The 21,345-nt window shown below is 45.7% G+C and overlaps 1 protein-coding gene across 1 annotated transcript; it reads left to right on the top strand.

Moving 5' to 3' along the window:
• Positions 1-8,712: 8,712 nt before the first annotated feature.
• LOC118838283 (sialic acid-binding Ig-like lectin 14) lies at positions 8,713-16,132 on the top strand. The gene is made up of 5 exons (XM_036745532.1): positions 8,713-8,980; positions 9,336-9,386; positions 11,355-11,615; positions 14,007-14,121; positions 14,307-16,132. Exons 1-5 carry the CDS (start codon positions 8,815-8,817, stop codon positions 14,362-14,364), a joined length of 651 nt encoding a protein of 216 aa, XP_036601427.1. The 5' UTR covers positions 8,713-8,814; the 3' UTR covers positions 14,365-16,132.
• The last annotated feature ends 5,213 nt before the right edge of the window (positions 16,133-21,345 follow it).

Here is a 21,345-nt window from a genome sequence, read left to right as displayed (position 1 = left end):
CTTAAGGACATTAATGTTGATGAGATCAGACTCCCTTTCTTGTTCAAGGACCTATCGTGGAGGAAGCTCTCCCACTTGGCTCAGCTTTGGATGGGGTATACCTTTGAAATGATACCCTAAAGTCATGGGGTCTCTGGTAAAGAGAATCCAAGAGACACTAAGCCATTCATCTTAAGTTAGCCCATCTTTAATCAGGTTAACCAATTAGATTTTATTGCTATTTGATGGACCACCTACTGTTTTGAAGGGTATAGAAACTACAAGTCCACTCCCATGATTATCTTTGGTCAAAGAGAGAGGCCAAATGACCAGCTTTTTACTAATAACATGCTGGTCTTATTAATAAAATGATTAAATTACCCAGAAACTCTGTCTCCCTAATGTTTTTAAATGTCACACTATTCAGTCCCACTCTTCACCCTATCGGTCAGTAAAGGCCTCTTACTTTAGAGTCTTATCCTAGAAATTGGATGACATTGGACTGGCCTAGAATAGAAATGACCTTGGGATTGTTAAGAGGTAACATCCTTCCCATCTGACCAGGGGCCATTGGACAACTCAGGATCACATTGGGGCACCAAGTCCTGACTTAATCCTCTGCATCAACACTCTATCCCTGGTTCTTTCTCAAGTCTCAGAGCTGGAAGGACCCTTGGAACATGCAACACAAGACCTAGAACACCTCTCCCAGCAATCTGAGCACAGGACTTGAGAACTGGAAGGAACTTCAAAATCTAGTTCAAATTCTCTCTTGTTGGAAGAGTCCTAGGCTCTAAGGGGGGAGGGAGTCATCCACAGCTGCTCCCTGAGTTAGTGGCAGAGAAATGACTCAATTCAATCCACCTCAATGCCAATCAACAAGTTTTTACTTATGGCCAGTTACTTCCCGGGCACAGTTCTAGGTGCTGGGCATACAGCGATAAAATGAGACAGTCCCTAAGGCTTCCTGGAACTTTTGTTCTCCTGAGGGGCAAATCAGACATTGCTAGAGTATGAAATCAAGAACATGTTCAAAATCATTTTGGGGAGGAGGCCTGACCTCCAGGGTAGTGTGTCCCCAATAAGCACAGTGGATGAGCAGAGAAGAATAAATAGAAGTGAAAGAAGGACGAGACCCCCCAGGTGACTGAGGCAAGTGGGATGGTTGTTCAGGGGAGGGAAATTTGTCCTAGGCAGGCTATGACTAAGGCAGGATTCAGTCAATCCACCATCAGTCAATAATCCTTTATTAATGCTGAGGGCAGGTAGGTGGCACAGAGGTCAGAGCACTGGGCCTGGAGTCAGGAAGACCTGAGTTGAAATCCAGCCTCAGGCAAACTGTGTAACTCAGGGCAAGTCCATTAACCCCTGCAGGCCTCAGTTTCCTCATCTGTGAAATGGGGTTAATAAGGGCACCTACCAACACCCTCAGGGTTGTTGTGAGGATCAGATGAGATCATAATGGTAAAGCACTTGGCGCTGTGCCGGGCACATTGTAGAGCCAGCTTGTCAAGGTCTTTATATGCCAATTGAAGGATCCAGTCCTTTTTCCTAAGAGTAGTGGGGAAGCAGTAAAGTTTTCTGAGCAAGGAAATGACCTGGCCATGTCTGAGCTTTAGCAATATTAATTTGTCAACTCAGGAGAGAGGGGAGGCCATGAAGTCAGAAAGAACAAATACCAGGTACGTGTAGTCATTCAGGGGAGGTTTTGTGAAGGCCTGAATTCAAGGGTTAGCTCCAAGGGAGTAGAGACAAGCAGACCCCTATGACATGTTACTGAGGTAAAATGGAGAAGATTTGATAAGGGAGGTAGGGAGGTAGGGAGGTAGGGAGGCAGGGAGCTAGAGAGAAAAATTGTGGGTGTCTCTTAGATTGCTGCCCTCAGAAGAATGCCAGGGCCTTCAATGGAAATTGGAAAGTTTGGGGGAAATTCAGAGCTTCATAGGTACAAGAGAGGTTCAGAATCATCCAGTTCAACATATATCCCCCCAACAATAGGTTCTACAAGGTACCTGGCAAGCCTTCCTCCAAGGACTAAAGGACCTTTCCCATTCTAGTTCCATTCGATCTGGACCTTTGACTGATTAAGTGTGCGGGAATGAGTTAGAAGGAGAAAGAACAACAAAATCCAAATATTTGAAGTCTGGAAAACTATCTTAGCTATCTACAACCCAACCCAACCAAACTTCCACGTAGAATGACAAGAAAGAATATAAAAATTATAATCCTTCCAGAAATGCAGAATGAGATAAATACCATGAAGATGTATAAGGAATCATTCAGAAAAACTTTACAGACAGAGGAAATGGTGAGTCTAGGTAAGATTGACCGAATACAGAAGACACTGACATGGAGAAATCCTACATTTAACTTATTAAGAAGTGTTATAATTGACCTTCAATTTTCAGGACAGAAAAGCACATATTCTATCTATAGAGAAAGAGGGGGGAAAGTTATATCTTATATATAGCTATATATGTTATATATATACATACACGCACTCACAGGCACACACACATATATGCTAAGTATGAATAATGTAACGGAGATAAGGTTATTCTCAGCAGAAATCAATTGAAATATTGTAAAATGGTTAACATACACTCAAAAATAAGATAAATTGCAGTGGTGAGGTTTCTCATTCCAAAATAAAACTTGATACTGACCTTTAGTAAGAGGAGAAGAGAAGAACAGGGACGAGTTTCCTGAATTATACCCTAGCCGTTGTTCAGCTTATGCATAAGAGAGGCCTGGGATTGTTTGTCCCCTCTCAGTGACCGGGGGACTTTGGAAAAATGGTGTAATCCCTGGGGTAGACAGAGCATGGTATTTGGAGTTGGGTCTCAGCACCAGAGAGGGATCGTGTTAGGGAAGGCAAGAGACTGTCTCAAAGTTGGGGGGGTCAAGGAGTAGAGATGATTACAATGGAAGACTTGGTCCCTTGGGAAGTTTTCCTCTCTGATCACAGGCTTTTCTTCTAAGGCCCATCTCTCACCTGAGGGGAGGGAGTTTCAGAGTCCCAAAAGCTCTTGGTTCATTGGACAAGTGGAGAAGAGTGGGTGGTCAGTGAAAGAGCTCATGATTTTACTAAACCTGTTGACTCTGAATGCTAATGCCCTTCACCATCACAAATGACATCATTTAGACATCAAATGTCTGAGAATGAGGTTCCCCAAGGAAGAGCTTCTTTCACAAAAGCAGATGAACAAAGAAAAGCCAAATTGCTCTGTCATTTCTCTAAATGCTGGGGACCCATCCCTTGTTTTCCAGAAGGCCCTTTTGGTAGGAAGGATGTAGACCTAGGTCATGTGGGCAACTACTTGGCTTTCTTCTCTGTGGTCCCAGAAGGTGAGACCAGGATATTTGGATAGCTGTGGCCAATGAGCTGCTTCGTGTCAGGAAAAGCTTCCTAAAAATTAGTGGTGCCCAAAGAGGAAGTGATTACCTACAGATTTTGTGGTGTTCCGTCCCCGAGCCTGGACAAACACCTGTCAGATAGTGCATTGTGGAGCTTCCTGTGCAGTGACTGCTGAGGCCCCTTCCAACTCTGCCCTTCTACTGATTCTCGGGGATTCTTCTAAATCGTGCCTTTCTCTTATCACCTTAAGGAAATTAATTTTTGTATCCAAGGGCAAGATAACCTTCTTGGGGAAGAGGTTAGAGAATGAGCATTTGTACAGTGCCCAGTAAGTGCCAGGCACTGTGCTAAGAACTTTCAGAGCTATTAGGGCATTTGATGCTCACAACAACCCTTGCAGGTGGGGCTATTCTTATCTCCACTTTATTGTGGAGGAAACTGAGGCAAACAGGGGTGAAGTGATCTGCCCAGCATCACACAGCTGGTAAGTGTCTGAGGCTAAATTGGCCTCCAGCTCTGACTTCAGGCCCAAGGCTTGATCCACTGGGACACATAGGGGGCCCTGTAAAATGATAGATTATTAGAAAAAACCCAGTGTTGCAGGCTCTTAACATCCTTTTTCACTCTGCCTCATCTACTGTCTTTGCAATTTCTGAAAGCTCTGTGTCATCTCAAAATCTGAGGAGCAGATCATGTTTGCCTTCATCCAAGTCACTGATAAAAATGCTGCACAGCGCAGAGCCCAGGACAGATCCTTGGGCTGGTTTCCTGGAGACCCCTGGCCTTGATGACGTGGAACCATCAACAATCAGCAATCCGTTCTAGTGCAACTGATGGCATTGTCCATCTTCTCCATAGGATGTGATAACTCTTCCAACGTTGTGCTCAAGCGCAGGCCAGCCATGTCCACAGCACTGTTCTCTTCTTTTTGTGACCAGAAAAGAAAGTGAGGAGAATCTGGCATTTTCTTTGGTTGGGCAAGTCAAGCTGCCTTGTCACCATCACTACTTCCCCATCTAACCATTGCCCAAGTATATCTTTAATCCATTCTACCACATACTTGGGAACTGAAGTCAAGTCCATTGTTCTTCAGTGAGCAGACTGTTCCCTTCCCTCTTGTAAATCAAGACCACATTTGCCCTTCTACGATCTTATGGTGCCTCTGTCCTTTTTCAACTCTGCATTTTACAAATTATTTTTATTTATTTTGTTAAGTATTTTCCAATCATACAAATAAGCTTGGGCAATCATTTGTTAAACTGTTGACTTCTAAATTTTCTCCCCCTCTCTTGCCTCTCCCATCTTCATTGGAAAGCAAGCACTTTCTGTTTAAGAAAGATGAATGAGAGGAGAGACAGAGACCAAGATGCAGAGAGATAAAGACAGAGACAGAGAGAGACAGAGGGAGAGAGAGATCTAACAGATGTATATAATTGAAATCCCTCATCACTACCATATCATGTCTCTATGTTAGGCTAATGATCCAATTGATTAACTCCAAATTTTTTTCATCTTTAATGTGGGAGAGAAATATTTGTGTTCCTTCCTTCTTTTGTCTTCTTCCAAATACTCCTGTTCATGCTTTCCCCCATCTGGTTTCCAGATTTCCTCATATGTACATACTTAATCAACGTATAAGGCTACTCCTTTCTTGATTTTGCTTACTCAATTACTTGAATTTTAAAAAAAATGGAATAGATGAGGAAACAAACTTAAAAAATCATAATCTTAAATGTAAATTTCCAGTTTTCTCTAAAAAGTGGAGTGATAAAGAAAAAGAACCAACAATTTTTTTCCCATGGGACTCATATATATGCATATACAAATTATATAGATATATATGTCATCTATATATATAGTCACAATCAAGAGTTAGAAAAATGGGTTTTGCTACAGGGAATCCCTACCAGCATAATCTGTAATAATAGTAGAAAAGAAGAGGGTTGAAGGACCAGATCTCAGTTTTTCTCATCACACATGGATGCTTGTCTCTTGGTGTAGTTTTACTGGTTGAATCAAATACAATCATGTCAAGAGAAAGAAGAAAGTAAATTACATTGTACTTCAAGACATAGTACAAAATAATACCACCCTTAGCTATGAATAGGTGCCAAATAGTGCAGTATTTGAATGACTAAAAATAAGTCGTGTAACAAGACTTTGTGGGTGTCTGGATGACCTGAGATGACATCCCCCACACGGATGCCTCCATCACAGTTTATCTGGGCAGGCATCAAATCTCCATGTTTACATGTATATATTTTGTGTGGGAGTGGGGTTCCAGCCTCTTAGGCATTAAACAGACAGGGCGCAGACTCTAGGAGTGAATCAATCAACCAATCAATACCAGAGCAAAGCAGATTTTAAGGGATTTTTCTTTAAAGACCCCACCATGTGTGGACAAGGCTTTAGTCCATTTGAAGGCATTCTAGGACATTTAGTCATTGGATGAAGGCAGATGTTACCCACTATGGAATCATCACGGCACTGAGTAAAAGAATCAGAGGCAGGACTGAGCTGGTGCACCAAGAGGACAGCCCAGGGCTGGAAGACTCCAAGCTTGGGAGGACCTTGAGGAAGCCTGCCTTGGTCCCTATAGCACAGTGTAGTAAGGAGCACCAAGAGGGAGAGCCCAGGTGGAGTGTTCAACTTCTTCCCACCCTCAGCTGTCAGTATGATGAGTGGGATCTGGAAGAGTGAGCCCAAAACAGCTTTTTAGTAGCCTCTGTCCTCCTCCCTCTGTCCTGATCTGACAGTAAGCCCCCTGAGGCGAGGCAAATCTCCTTGGTTTCTGAATCAGAAGAGCCCTGCACAGTGCCTGCCACAGAGGAGTCTTTTCATAAGCCACTGCATGGTTTGTAATAGAAAGCTTGGAGAACAGTCCCTAACCTGCATCAATGAGCTGCCAACTGTTTTTACTGAGATTGAAACCCAAGGAGATCACAGACAAGACAGAAGGGTCCTTTAACTATCAGAACCTCCATAACAAAAATCATGATGGTATAAATACTATCACAACCACAAGAAAAAGGACAGTGGGGATCCAAAGGGGCAGGAATCTGACTGCATTATGTGGGATGAATATATTGGAAAGTCGTGCTCATGTGGATATGGGAATTCAAAGATGCACAGGAAGATCAGTTTGAACTGACACAGAATGGGAAAGGTTAATCTAGGTAAACACTGTGGGCAAAGACTGGAATGCAAAGAAAAAGAACCAGTAGCCAATCAAGAGACACCAAGCGTTTATTAAGTGCTTACTATGTGCCAGGCTTTGTGATAAGCACTGAGGATACCAAGAAATGCAAAACCAGCCCCCCTCCACCAGGAACATGTGTTCTATTGGGATGACACCATGTAAGTAACCAGGTACTTATAAGAGAGAAGGATAGGAGAAGAAAATAAATGGAAAGGGAAAGCAGGAGGTGGCATGGGCGCAGAGTTTTGGTTCAAGCCAGGAAAAAGGACATGAGGAGTGAAAGCCTTCCAGCCAGAGGGCACAGCCAGGGCAAAGGCCTGGAGGTGGGAGATGGAATTCCAAGTCTAAGAAATGGGCACTTGGCCAGTGTAGGTGGATTAGAGAGATCTTAGAGGAGAGTAAAGTAACAATAGTCATCACCAGCATTTGTGCAGTGATTCAAGGTCTTCAGAACACTTGGCAAATATCACATTTGATCCTCACAACAAGACTGAGAGGGAGGCGCTATTACCATCCCCACTTTACAGATAGTTAAACTCAGCCTCAGACAGGGCAAAGGCTTTCAGGAAATGTCTCAGCCTGGATTTCAGCTCAGCTGCTCCTGATCCTAGGTCAGCTTGCACAGGACAGGTACAGCACCATTGGATGGTCAGCATCTGCTCTGGCCCAGGCACTGATCACTGCCCCCCATCAGCCACATAGACACACTGCTTCATATGAAAGCCACGGCCCCAGCCTGTGCAACAGATCTGTCCTTCCCCAGCACCTGAGTCCTGACTGTCTTTGGAGCTGGGTCAGGACAGGAGGAACCCCCTGCCCTCACGGAGTTCAGCTAAGGAGGACAAGAACCCATGGGGGAAGAGGACAGGAGTTCCTCTTCTGAGGACAGGCCTCCCCCTCTCTCCACACAAGGGCTTCCTGGTTCATCTTCCTCTTTGCCCTGAGCCTGACACAGATGGCCAGAGGGTGCCATGGTGTTCAGGGAGTGACACAGTGCCCCAGCAGAGCCTTCCCCTCTCCTGCCTCATAGATGCTGCTGCTGCTGCTGCTGCTGCTGCTGCCTCTGCTCTGGGAGGGTGAGTGGGACTGGGGCAAAGGGAGGCTGCTGTGAGGGGGTGAGAAGAGGTGGAGATGCTGACCAGGCCTCTGTCTGCCCTCAGGGTGCCTATCCCAGAGACTGGAGGTGCAGTCCTCAGTGACAGTGCAGAAGGGGATGTGTGCCCACGTCCCCTGCACCTTCTATGACGATTCACTCTTACTCGATGACCATATCCCAGTTTATGGTTATTGGTTCAGAGAAGGAACTCATGCTATATATGGCAGTCCCATGGCCACCAATAACCCATTCCGGTGGGTGGAGGAGCACGCCGAGGGAAGATTCCATCTTCTTGGGGATCCCAGCATGAACAATTGCTCTCTGAGTATCACAGATGCCCAATCCTCAGACAGGGGGTATTATTTCTTCCGTTTTGAAAAAGGAAATGTGAAATACAGTTACAGAAATCCGCTACTTTATGTGAATGTGACAGGTAGGATGCTCCTTTCCTGGGAGGTTCTCAGTGTATGAGGCAGGGAGGTCTGGGGAAGGGACTGGCCTGGGAGACCCTGAAGCTCCCTATGGGAGGGGTGAGAGAACATGGGGGACATGTGGGGAACCCACTCAGGGAGAGAACACACCCAGGGAAGGGTGTGAGAAGCTGCCTAAGGGGAGGGAACATGATGGGGTCCTCTTTGGGAGGAACCAGGACCCCAGGCAAAGCTGAGAGGGGCCACTGCTTTTGCTGGAAAGAACTCTGGAGCTGCTGTCAGAGGAAGGAGATTCAAATCCCAGATTTCTGACTGACTCCCTTTGGGGGATTTTACCCATAATTTTCCCTTCTCTCTCTCTGGCACTCAGTTTCCCATTATGTGTAATGTGGGGACTGTTCTCTATTGCCTTTAATGCAACTTCCTCTTGACCAATGATCTGTGAGTGACTCAGGGGCTGAGAATGACAGGGGATGCCCTGAAGGCTGGTAAGCAGCTGGGGACTGAATGGGGTCCTAGTATGAGATGAACTCAAAAGGGACCTGAGGAATGGGGTAGGTAGCAGCATCTAGAAGGACACTTGAGGCCTCATTGCCCTCCCCAGCCCATGGCTCACTGTCTCTCTTCTCCAGACTTGATCCAGAAACCAGACATCTCTGTTCCAGAGATTCTAGAGTCAGGGAACCCAGTGACTCTCAACTGTACCTTTCCTTGGACCTGTGGGGAAAGCCAATCCTTCAAATTCTCCTGGATGGGGGCTGCCCTCTCCTCCAAGCCACAAAACTCTGGGGGATCTCACTCCTCAGAGGTCTCCTTCATCCCTGGGCAACAGCATCATGGCACCAACCTCACCTGTCAGGTGACCCTTCCTGGAGGCCATTTGATCACAGAGAGAACCATCCAACTCAATGTATCCCGTGAGTTCTGGCGGCAGGATGCCTGCACCCTCCAAGTAAGGGGGGTGAGGGAAGGATGCATTAAGAGACCAGGGTCCCAGTCCAGCCCTGGGAAACCAGATGCCTTTTTCCTGAGCCAGGGCAGGGAAAGCTGCCTCCCAGCAGAGACACAGGCTGGCATTTCCTACTTTTTCTCTCTCCCCTAGTCTCCATGGTTTCATGTCCCAATGTCAGTCAAGTGGGGATCAGCCTAGATGGCCTCTGAGCTCCCTTCCACTCTGATGTTCTGTGGTTCTAGAATTTAATTGCTTCCCTGCCTGATGCAGGACTGGGCAGAGAGCCACAGCCCCCAGCTAGCCTGGTCCTTCTGTTGCAGATGCTGTGCAGAATGTATCCATCACCATCACCCAGGACAACAAGACAACAGGTATTAGTAGAGCCTCAGATCGAGGGCAGGGAGGTTACCTGGGTGGTTCAGCTTCCACCCTGAGGGTGGGCATGGATGTCAGGGAGATGAGGGAGACAGGAGAGCCAGGGAATCTCACTGTCTAGGCCCAGGTTTTCTTTGTCCTGGGCTGCCCCTCCTCTTTGAATGACATCAGCTCACGTTTACTCATGACTTTAAGGGTTAGAAACCATTTTCTTCCCAAAAATACCAGGAGATATGGAGTGGGGGAGTTCTTATCCCCATTTTCCAGATGAGAAACCTGAGTCTCAGAGCTGTGACGAGGGCCTGACCTAGTTCACACAGGGCCCCAGCTCCAGAGACGTGTGAACTCTAAATGTAGAGTCTAAATGCAGTGACCTTTCCACTACACCAGGCTTGGGCTGAGAGGGACAAGTCTCACCTTCGGGTCCAGTCCCCAGGGCAGTGCTCTGTCCACTGGACCCATCAAGGTTTCCCTATTGGGGAAGCTGGCCTGGCTCTCTACAGTCCAGGTCAGAGGGGAGGCTTTGCTACCTGGAGCATTGATTTTGGTTTCAGGGCTGATCCGCCAGGTTTGAGGGGCTTTTATAGAAAGATGTTATGGGAGATTGGCCTGGAAGCTGCTGTCAGTGGGGGACAGGAGTCTGGCCATCCAGGCTGACCTTTAACATTTAGTCATGGCTGGTGCAGTGTTTGCCTTGAGGCCCCAGGGCTCCTGGGTGTCAGAAAGTGGATCCTCGTGGTGCTTACATTGGGCTCTTATGAAACAGTGTTCCCAGGCTCACTGTGCACACGTCAGTCTCCTGGGAGCTTGTTCTGCTGTCTCTGTTTTTCCCATTATTTTCCCCTTAATTGATAAAGTGAAACAGAAAGAGAGAGACACAACAATAGAAATACAGACAGAGACACACAAAGAGAGAATAAAACTAAAGAAGAGAGAAAAAAAGAAGGAAGGGGAGCAGCTAGGTGGTACAGTGAATAGTGCACTGGCCCTGGAGTCAGGAGGACCTGAGTTCAAATCCGGCCTCAGATACTCGACACACTTACTAGTTGTGTGACCTTGGGCAAGTCACTTAACCCCAATTGCCCTGTCCTCCCCCCTCAAAAAAAAACCAAAAATGAAAAAAAATGAAAAAAAGAAGGGAGGGAAGAAGGAAAGAAGCAAGAAAAGAAAGGGAGAAAGAAATAAGGGAAAGAAGGAAAAGAAGGAAGAGAAGAAGGAAAGGAAAGAAAAATTAAGAAATAAAGAAGGAAATAGAAAGAAGGAAAGAGGGAAGCAGAGAAAAAAGAAGAAAGAAATGTAAGAAGAAAAAAGGAAGAAAAGAAGGAAAGATTGGAAAAAAGTATAAAAGGAAGGAAGGAAAAAAGAAAAGGATGCCAAGAAGAAAGAAAACAGGGAAGAGTGAACGAGCGAGTTAAAGAGAGGAAAAGAAAGAATAAAAACAAGTAAAGAAGAGAGAAAGAAATAAAGAAAAAAGATAGAAGGAAAGATGGGAGGAAAGAAAAAAGGAAGAAAAGAAAGAAGGAAGGCAAAAAGAACTTGTGAAGGAGAAGAATGAAAATGATAGCAGAAAGAAAGGAAGGAAAAAGGGATGGAGGGAGGGAAGGAAGGAAGGAAGGAAACAAAACCCAATCTGAGGGACAGGCAGGTTACATGACATAGGCTGAGTGTGGGCTGGTAGCAGGAAGAGAGATAGGCGAGGCCTCCATTGTCTGGCTCTGGAGAGCAGCCAGGTAAGATGCAGTGGAGGGAGAAGGGGGCAGGAATCCAGGCTGGGCTGGGCCTGGGGGATTCCCTTCCTGCCTGGGGTCCTGTCCTCCTCCAGTAGCTCCTTCTCATATGATTTCAGGAAAATCACATCAGCTTTCTAGCTCCCAGGTCCCTGCTGAGTACAGAGAAGGTGGAGACTAGAGCATCTCTGAAGTCCCTCCAGGTTCTCACTCCTGGGACCTCTTGATCTTTTTCAGTTTTCATCCTAGGAAACAGCTCAGCTCTTATGGTGCAGGAGGGACAGTCCCTTCACCTGCTCTGTGCTGCCAACAGCTATCCCCCACCTACACTGAGATGGATCCTGAGGGATCAAACCTTGGCCTCTTCCCAGCCCTCAGATGATGGAGTTCTGCACCTGGATCTGCCCCACTTGGGGCCAGCAGATGGAGGGAAATACACCTGCATTGCTCAGCATCCTCTGGACTCCAAGCAGACCTCCCTGAGCGTCTCTGTGCAGCGTGAGTGTGAGGGGGCTGGGCACCATGGGATGCTTGGGTTCTGGTGGGGAAAGGAGACTGCCACCCACTAAGAGAAGGGGCTCTCTTGTATCTTCCCACAGACCCCGCAAGGGTGCTCAGCCGTTCTTGCTCCTGGGTCAGGGAGGGATTATTCTGCACCTGTTCTGTCCAAGCAGAGCCAGCCCCCTCCTTGAACTGGTGGGTAGGGGGGAGGCCTGTGGAGGGCAGTAGCAGTGACACCTTTCAGGTGATATCAAACAGGCCTGGGACCTCCATCACCAGCAGGCTGAGTGTGAAGGTGGAGCCCATCCACAACCTCAGTTCCTACTGTGAGGTGAGGACCCACCACAGGGAACACAGTCTCAGTGTCTGGTTGATGCCAGATAAGAGGGCTGGGGCTCTTGGAGGAAGAGAGAGCTGTGAGGGGGCTGATTCAGGGAAAAGTGGACACCAGAGGAGAGAGCAGAGGCTGAGGAGTATTAGGGGCTGCCCAGAGAGGCCAGGGAGATGTTCTGGGATGAGCCTGGTCCAGGAGACAGGAGTCTGAGCCAAGAGACTCAACATTGAAACACACCAGCCTTCATCTCACCTTCCTTTGCCCAAAGAGACAGCAGACTGAGAATTCCCACAAGATGTGTTGACACCCCCAGATGCTTTGTATTCAGTGTTAGTTATCCACTAACCTAGTCTAGGGGGATTTGGGATCCAGGCCTGGGATGGGAAACAACCTCCAACATGTGAATTAACACCTGGCGCAGAGGAACTTGGTCCTAAAAGAATGAACGGATATTCCTGAGCCTCTCTCCATAACATATCAGAGACCATGGACTATGTAGGATAGGAGATGGACCAATTTCCCGATTTTATTTTTTAAAGAGGAAGAGAACAGACCATACAAAGTACAGACCAGTGAATTTGACCTCAATTTTGGGAAAGTCTGAGGATGGAATATTGAAAGGGTGGTTGGTGAACAGTGAGAAAGGAAAACTGTGATTCCCAAGAGTCGATGGGCCTCAGCAAGACCAGGCCCAACTAACAAACCTTCTGTGTTGATTTGATCCAGTACTAACACATCTGGTCGGAGGGATGCCAGAGATATAATTTAGCTCGACTTTAGCCAAGCATGAGATAGAGAATTCATGTCAGTCTTGTGGAGAAGGAGAACTTTGGATTGATACAGATCAGAGTTGGGCCTGGAAAAGGAGGCAAGCTCCCTGGCCTGCAGTGAATGGAGTCCATGCTCTTCCCCATGGCCTTCACTCAATCAGTGATTCAGTTGTTTCCTGCTTTAAAATCAGGGCTTGACTTTGGTCCTGCCGGCCTGTGGCATCTCTCTCTCTTTCTAACATGGTTCAAAGACCCCAAACAGTCATTATGAGTCCCCTGTGCTGCTTCCTTTATCACATGGGGATGCAAGATGGAATTTGTCAGGGTTCAGAACTTGAATCTCTGGGGACAGACACCTGCTGGTTTTCCATCTATGTGCTGACTCATCTTATGGAAAGTCATGTCAGCCAGTGTTTATTAAACCCCCACCAGGTGCCCAGGGGATGGTTGTATGTGTAGTGGTGGATGGGGTGATCAGAGAGGGTCAGCACCTGTGGGGTAAGGGCTGCCGAGCCCTTGGCAGGGCTATTCCTCCCCCTTTGGGGTCCACCACTCAGGCAATCTCACCTGTGGCTCCAATAAGCTGTAGCAAGAACGGGGGCCACGCTCTCGTAAAAGCATCTCAACAGTCAGACTAAAGGATGTTGAGGGTAACTGAGAGGCCTCAGAGCCAGGGGTGAGTTGGGGGGTGTCTGCCCAATGTATATGGAGACTTCCTCTGAAGGAATGGGAGGATGAAGACAATTTGTACCAATGACTGTGAAGGTAGCTGAAGCAGGTGCTGTGGACACCTTAGAGCTGTTTGAACATCAGAGATGCCAAGGTCATCCATGGCATCCTGGCCCAGGACCCTGGTACTTGTGTTGCTGAGGCAGAGGATGGATGAGAGGAGAAAGTCTGTGGTGGGGTAGGCAGCAGAGTGAGTGCTGGGGGGGCCCCCATAGTGTTTGGGCTGGAGAGCCTGTCTTGAGGTCATGCCCCTGCTGATTATGGTGGTGGATCACAGTTTCCCTGCCTTATTCTGTTCCGGGTCTGGGCACCCAATAACCACTAGAACCAGGCAGGAAGAGGTGTTGAAGGCAGTTTTCAGAGCCTAGACCCTTTCCTTGTGCCCACTGGGCTGGGCTCTGTCTTCCACCCCTAGAGAAGGGCCTGGCAGCCCTGGACCTTGGGAATTCCACGAGGGCACTGGGGTCCCAAGAGGGAGTGAGGCTGGAGGGGAAGGACCGAGGCCTGGGAGCAGTAAGCTCCTTCTAAGCAGCCACACCCCTCTCTCTCCCACAGTCTTCTCTGCCCAGGAGTACAGCTCTTGGCCCCTGATGCTCACACTGCTCAGGGGAGCCCTCATGGGGGCTGGCTTTCTCCTCACCTATGGTCTCACCTGGCTCTATTACACCCGGTGAGTGTGTCTGCCCTCTGACCCAGAAGCCCATGGCATCCTGTGCCCCTCACTCACTGCCCCAACCCCCTCCTCACCCTTTTTCCCAGAAATGGTCCCTGGGGTCACTCCTCACCCCACCTTCTCTGGACTTATGCCCCTGGTTCTTCCAGCTGTGACCAATGCTGGGCCTATTCCTCCCACAGGAAGCCACTAGGGAAGGAGCAAACACCAGCTCCAGAAGCATCCCAGTCGTCTCTTTGATGGTTCTCCTGGCCATGAAACTAGTCCAGACCTGCCTCCTGTCCCTTCTAGTCAACGGCCCCAGTTCTGCCCTCAGGGACCCAGCAAGTCAAGTCTGACCCTCCAGCTACAGGACCAACCTCCAGGACTAGAAGACAGTTCTCAAGTCTCCCCGGGGTCTCCTCTTCTCCTTCTGAACAGCCCCAGGCCCTTTCTCTGATTGACTTTTGGCATGATCTCAGTGATGGAGGAGAAGTCCATATCCCAGGACCTGCTTCCCAGGATACAACAGAGCCCCCACAGCCTTGTCCCCTAGGTCCTCCCCTCTCTCCTGCCCACAGAGCGCCCAGTGCCATGCTAGACAGCGTGATGCTTTCTTTGAGCTATTATTCCTTGGGGTTTCTTTTGGAGTGTTCCTGAGCCTCCATTTCCTTCTTTGAAATGAGAAGTTTGGACTCGACACTCTCTGTTCCCTCCAGCAGGGCATCTGGAGCCCAAGGAACAAGGGTCATCAGGTTTCTGAGCACTGCTTCCCCTCCCCTACCTCCTGCTGCCTTAAGGGAATGTGTGTCTCCTACTGGGGTACAGGGAGGAGGAGGCCCTGCTCCTTCCAGGACTCCACTGCTGTTCTCTGTCTTTGCCGCTAGATGGTAGCAGGACTTTTCTGTTCTGCATGGGCTCAGTTCCCCCACCACCATCACTCTGTGTGAAACCCCACAGCTTCCCCAGGGATCACTGCCCAGAGGAGCCACTTGGGGGACATCCTGGACTAATCTACAGATTTCCCACGCTGGTGGGGTATGTCCCTAGAGCCCCATTGGTTTTAATCAGGGCTTTCCAGCACATTCATAGTAGGCTCAGTCAAAGGCGGTCCCTGGATCAGGGGTATCCTGTTCCATGGAAAAAACCAGGCAGGGCAGCAAATACAGAGTGGAGTGAGGTGTCTGTCTTCTATAAAGGCAGGCTTTGGGAGGAGTTTGGCACTCTACCCTCCAGAGGGAGAGGAGACTGAGGGGACTTCTTCAAACTCCCAGCCCCCAAACCCAAGACATGAATCCACAAAGTCCAAATTCAGGTCTGAGGAATCTGCACCCCAACCACTGTATTGCATGTTTTATCTTGATGAAGTTTCCACTGGGAAGCTCAGAATTAGCTCATTTCTAGGTCACTGCAGATGGGAGTCAAAGATGTCTTGTGCAAATGCCTTTGGTGCACCAAAGCATACTTGATATAGGACAGCCTTCATTTTAGCCCCACAGACAATGCAAAGGCTGAAAAGCCATGAAAACAGTCTGTAAACTATTGATATTAATAATCTTTCTATTTCCAGTGACTCCCACCTTCCACACAAGGACCATTCTTATCGCGTAATCCTAAAGGTTTAGGATGTTCAAGAATCAACCTCTGATAGTCTAACATGAAAAATGATTATCCACAACCAAAAATTGGGGGTGGGGCATTCAGGGCTCTCCCCTCTAAAGTCCAGACTTTAAGTTCAGTTCTTAAGGACCTTGCTTATGATGAGATTGGACTCCCTCTCTTGTTCAAGGACCCACACTGGTGGAAGCTCTCCCATTCTGCTCAAGCTTGGCTGGGGTATGCATCCTTTGAAATGAAAGCCTAAAGCCATGGTGCCTCTGGTAGACAGATATTCTCCTTATCCAAGAGATACCCAGCCCTTCATTTTAATATAGCCCCTCTCCAATTAGGTTAGATTTTATTGCTGTTTGATGGACCACCAGCTGTTTTGAAGGGTATATAAACTGTGAGTCCATCCCCATGATTGTCTTTGGTCTCAGAGAGAGGCCTAATGACCATTTTTTTTTACTAATGACCTCCTGGCCTTATTAATAAAATGATTAAATTACACAGAAACTCTGTCTCTCTACCATTTTTTAAATGTCATACTAATCAGTACCACTCCTTACCCTATGGGTCAGTAAAGGCCTCTTGCTTTAGAGTCTCATCTTAGAAACATTGGACTGGCCTAGAAGAGAAATGAACTTGGGCATGTTCAGGAGGAACCATCCTTCCCATCTGACCAAGACCCATCGAACAGCTCAAGGTAATAATGGGGCGCCAAGTCCTGACTTAATCCTCTACATAGACACTCTCTCCCTGGCTCTTCCTCAAGCCTCAGAGCTGGAAGGACCCTTAGAACATGGAACACCAGACCTAGAAGACCCCTCCCAGCAATCTGAGCACGGGACTTGAGAACTGGAAGGAACTTTAAAACCAAGTTCAAATTCTCTTTTGTTGGAAGAGCTCTCAGCTCTAAAGGGGGAGGAATTCATCCATAGGTGCCCAGTGAGTTAGTGGCAGAGCCATGACTCAATTCAATCCACATCAATGTCAATCAACAAGGATTTCCTTATGGCCACTTACTTTCCAGGCACAGTTGTAGGTGCTGGGCACACAGAGATAGAGTGAGACAGTCCCTAAGGCTTCTGGGAGGTTTTGTTCTGCTGAGGGGCAAATCCGATGTTGCTAGAATATCAAATCAAGAACATGTTCATTTTGTGGAGGAGGGCACTGCCCTGACCTCAAGGGTGGTGTGTTCCCAATAAGCACAATGGATGATAATAATCATTTGATATCAATTTAGTAACTTCAATAAGGGCCAGAGCCTGAACTAATGAACCAGAAGAAGAGCCTGGACCTAACAGCTTCTTTGTTCTCTGAGTTTACTCAGAGAATACCTCTTCCTATGTTAATGAGTCGAGATGGGGCTGACTTAAGAGCATTCTTTTCTCTGTCTATGGCCATTAAGGATGAGATCCTTAACTGGAGAGACTACCTTCAATATGGGACTTTTTTATCATAATATTTTTTAGACATATACTATGTTATGGTATGTTAATGGTAAAGAAAATACAGATGTCCTGGATCATAATTTCAGTTGACACCTTGTCAACTCTTTTATTGTATTTACAACCTATTCAATTAAGAAAAGTCCTTTTCTTGTATCATGGTTAAACATACATGGAGATCATAAATTGGTGACACAGACATGCTGAGTTGGGAATGTTCTAAAATGTATTTAAGCCTTCTCATTCATTTGTTCACACAGATTTCATCTGGCTCCATATATGTATGTATTCATATATGTATGAGTTTATATATCACCTAGCCTGTTTGCCTCCTTTAACCAAACTTTCAGGTTGACAGCCATGGTACCGTGGACATCAGATTGGAACTGATAGAAAGGGACAAAGACAGAACAGCACCCCAGCCTCACCAATGCTAGACTCAGGCACCTCAGGATTCATTTTTCCTGGTGTCTTAACCTTGACAGGGTTGGGTAAGTTCTCCCTATTCCCAGCTTCCAAAGGACTCCCACTAGTTTGGCTGAAGTCTGCAATTCCTTTTGAGCCAGTTCTGGGACTTTTGCATTAGATTGTTTTGGATTACTTAGGTCCCTTTTGAAGATCTGTCTAGGAAAATAAGCTATGGGTCAATCAGAAACTAAAATTAGAAATCTGGCTAACAAAAAACATGCCGTTACCAGTCTGATGACCACAAGTAGTGTCAATTAACTACAGATAGCCTCAAATTATATTGGCCACACTAGGACACTTTTGGACTGGTCAAAGGTACTTTATCTTAAAACCAAATTAAGTTTAAAGGCCAATAAAACATCTAGCCAGGAGTGGGAATGTTTCCATTAGGGGTTTGCTGAGATGGCTGAGCAAGAACAAAAGGCAGAAGCCTTTTCCCTTAAGGCTCACAAAGCTGCTTCAGCATCACCCTCAGCACTGGCTAATTCCCTCCACCTCACTCTCTTCTCTTGTCCAACAACTCCAGCCATTGCTGCTCCACCACTCTTTCTGCCCTAATTTCTCTCCTTCTTCCTCCCTCCCTTCCCTTAAAGGTTTGGTTTCTGGGGAGCATAATTGCAGTTTGTCATTACTCCCTCCCTTCTTGCCTTCCCTTACCTGCCATAGCCCTAAGGAGGATAACTTTGTTCCACTGCCATTGTCTCCTCCCCTCCCCTTCCCCACTTCCCTTAAGGGTTTTGTTCTTGAAGAAGACAGCTACACTTTGGATGTAGGTTATAGAAAGTCAGAAACATCAGGGATGCCAAGGCTTCCCCCAAAGACCATAGAAATGCTGCAAGCAGAGGTTGCAGGATCCACTCCCCTACCCTGTGAGGTCTTGAATCCTTTCAAGTTCCCCAACCCCCTTTCCTCAGAATAATAATAGCCAATTCATGATGGGGATTTCTAGCAAGCCTCTATTTCCCCCTCTTTAGTTAACTGCGAGCTCAGTTTGTATTTGTCCTGTCATTATTTGTCAAGTTTTGTCTGTCAGTGTGTGTCTGTGTCTTGTGTGCTGTGAGTGAGTCTATTCAGATTATGGGATTAATCATTAAAAAATTTGGAAACCGATTAGTTGGAATTACGGGAGAAAACTCCTGAGACCACAGGTAACTCTAGTAACTCACTCGTGCTAAAACACCTCTCCCCAATCCTGATCACTTATCTTTCCCCACTCCCTCCCCAAGGTTAAAAGGATATATCTCAGTGTGGGAATTTTTAACACCCATAAGGGTTCTTGTTAACTCCTCTCATCCCCAGATCAGATTAAGAGAAGAGAATGCTGGAGGATTGTAGGGAAAACTTAAATCACCCTTCCTCAGCTGGCAAAAGAGGGGAGGGGCAGCAATTCACAGACTGGGTAGTTCTGTGCCCCTTGGGCACCTTGTAGCCCATCCTTCTAGGCAAAGCTTGGAAATGTCACCCAGGTCCTATACATTATGCCCACCCTGTCCCAGCAGCTGCAAACCACCCCAGGCTCAGTAAATTCTGCAGTTGTGGGGAAGGGAAAGGTTGATGGATTGGGCCTGTGACTAGCATTCCCTAAGCTCTGCCTTCAAGAATTATCACCACTGGGATGCTAGCTTCTGCTCTCAGTCAACTTCATGTTTCTCTGTTCCAGTTGCAAAAATTTATTTTATGTTTGTTTGACCTGTTTCCTGATTTATAAGGAGAAAATAATGATGGTTGTTGTTATGGGATCAAAATAATATAATGATTGTAAAATGCTTAACACAATGACTGGCATATGTTAGAAACAACATTATTATTATCTCTTTCTAATGTAACTGTTAATTCTGAAGTGGTTTTTAAATGCCAAAATAATAGATTGAATAATTTCTATATGTGATAATCTGGAACTGCAATTGAGGCCGTCTGAAGTTTTTTGTTCCTGTATTTCTAAAATTCTCTTAGATTGTGAAATTTGAGAAGACCATTGTGTGGTATCATAGCAATTTTAATCTGATTTTGATATATGTGAATTGAGTCTTTAAAAAGTGTGTGATAAAAATGTGATAATTTGAAACTATTATATTTGGTTATAAACAAGTAATAATGATAATGCTCATGTTTACTATGATAGCAGATTTTCCATTTGAAATCTTGCCCATTATGAGAATATATATGGTGGTTTAAAGTTATAGCTTTAATATATTAATGATGAGATGAATGACTCTGTGCGTGGAGATTTAGAAATGCATCCACCTAATTTGACAATAGGTTGCTTCAAGTTTTAAAATACATAATAATGCTTAGGGTGTTGCAAATTTTTAAAGGCCTGGTAAACTTTGTTAATTGTGATAAGGCTAATTTAATTGTGTATGTTCTTGACTTAAAGAAACTAAGTCTCCTCTCCATTACAAACATCCTTTTGGCTAAAGAACTTCATGCTATCTAGGAATTCTGTGTAATACTTTGGGAATAATGACATTGTACACCAACTTAGTTTTAATGGACTCCAATGTTTAAGGGTTTATCTTTGCTTTAAGGAGGAAGAAAGAGATATCAATCATTTTAAAACTTTCCAACTAATTTTCTTCATAAAAGTTTAGTGATTATTCCTGTTAACATCAAGTTAAACTGTTTTTAAAGAAGGGGAAATACTGCTAGAAATGTTTTGAAAAATTTCTTGTGTGGTTTTTAGAAGGCCTACTCTGAATTTGTAGTCATTCCATGGCCTAAGCAAGAGTTAAAATTAGTGTTTGAAGCTATCATGTATATAAGATTTAATTCCTGAAGTGTCTCTTTCTTCCAGAATGAGTATAATTGGGGAAGAATAAACAAGCTTGTGAAACAAGGACACAAATCCATCAACCTGTGAAGTTAGTCATTAACCTCTTTGCTTTGTTTAAGCTGGAATGGGATTCCAGTACAGAGAGCTATGTTAGTAAAAAGTAATAACTTAGGAGCTATCTTGTCTTATGGTTGAAATGTAAAGGAAAACTGAATAATGGGCTCGAGAGATTTGGAAAGATAAGTAAAGGTTTGATTGGAAACATGAAAGGCAGATAAGAAGGTTTGGGGACAAATGTGGGTTATCCAAGCCCCTCCTGTCCCTAGATAATTGCTCTGGATACCTTTGTACTAGTTTCAGATGGTTTAAGTATGTTAAGAGAGTGTCAGGAAGTATTTTTAGAAGACAGAAAAATTATTTAACTTGGTTTGATAATTAATGCTGAATCAAATTTGGAACAGCCCTATCTGAAGGATACCAGCCCATATTTATTTGCTATTTAAGACTTCATGGGACTGCAATTTGCTATTCTTTTAAGCTCTGATTACAGGAATAAGTGCCATAAAGCCAATAGTAGAATGGCATATGCTGCAGGCTGAGAACTTCTAAAGATGGATGGCTATGCCTGGGAAAAGTTTTGAAGACAACCTTGGACATGGCCTTTGTAGGATCTTCCTGACTCTATTTCCTAATTTTGCTATTTCCTTTCTGAAAAGGAAAATTCCCCACCTGATTGCTCCTAAGCCCTGCTTTTGGTGACTATCTAGTGACTATATGACTGACTGTCAGATATGACTCGTACCTGGAATCAAACAGAGCTAAGGAAGTTCTTTCCCTCTGTTAAAATATATGATATTGTCCCTCTTTTATACCAAATTTATATTATCAAGAAGCTCTGTAGGTACAATGATAAATCTGTTAAATAATAGATGGAAATTGGAACATCTCTGA

Source organism: Trichosurus vulpecula, chromosome 2 (assembly GCF_011100635.1).
Source record: "Trichosurus vulpecula isolate mTriVul1 chromosome 2, mTriVul1.pri, whole genome shotgun sequence".
Classification (NCBI taxonomy): Eukaryota; Metazoa; Chordata; class Mammalia; order Diprotodontia; family Phalangeridae; genus Trichosurus; species Trichosurus vulpecula.
The sequence above is the reverse complement of the archived record's forward strand: the minus strand, read 5'-3'. Positions and strand labels throughout refer to the sequence as shown.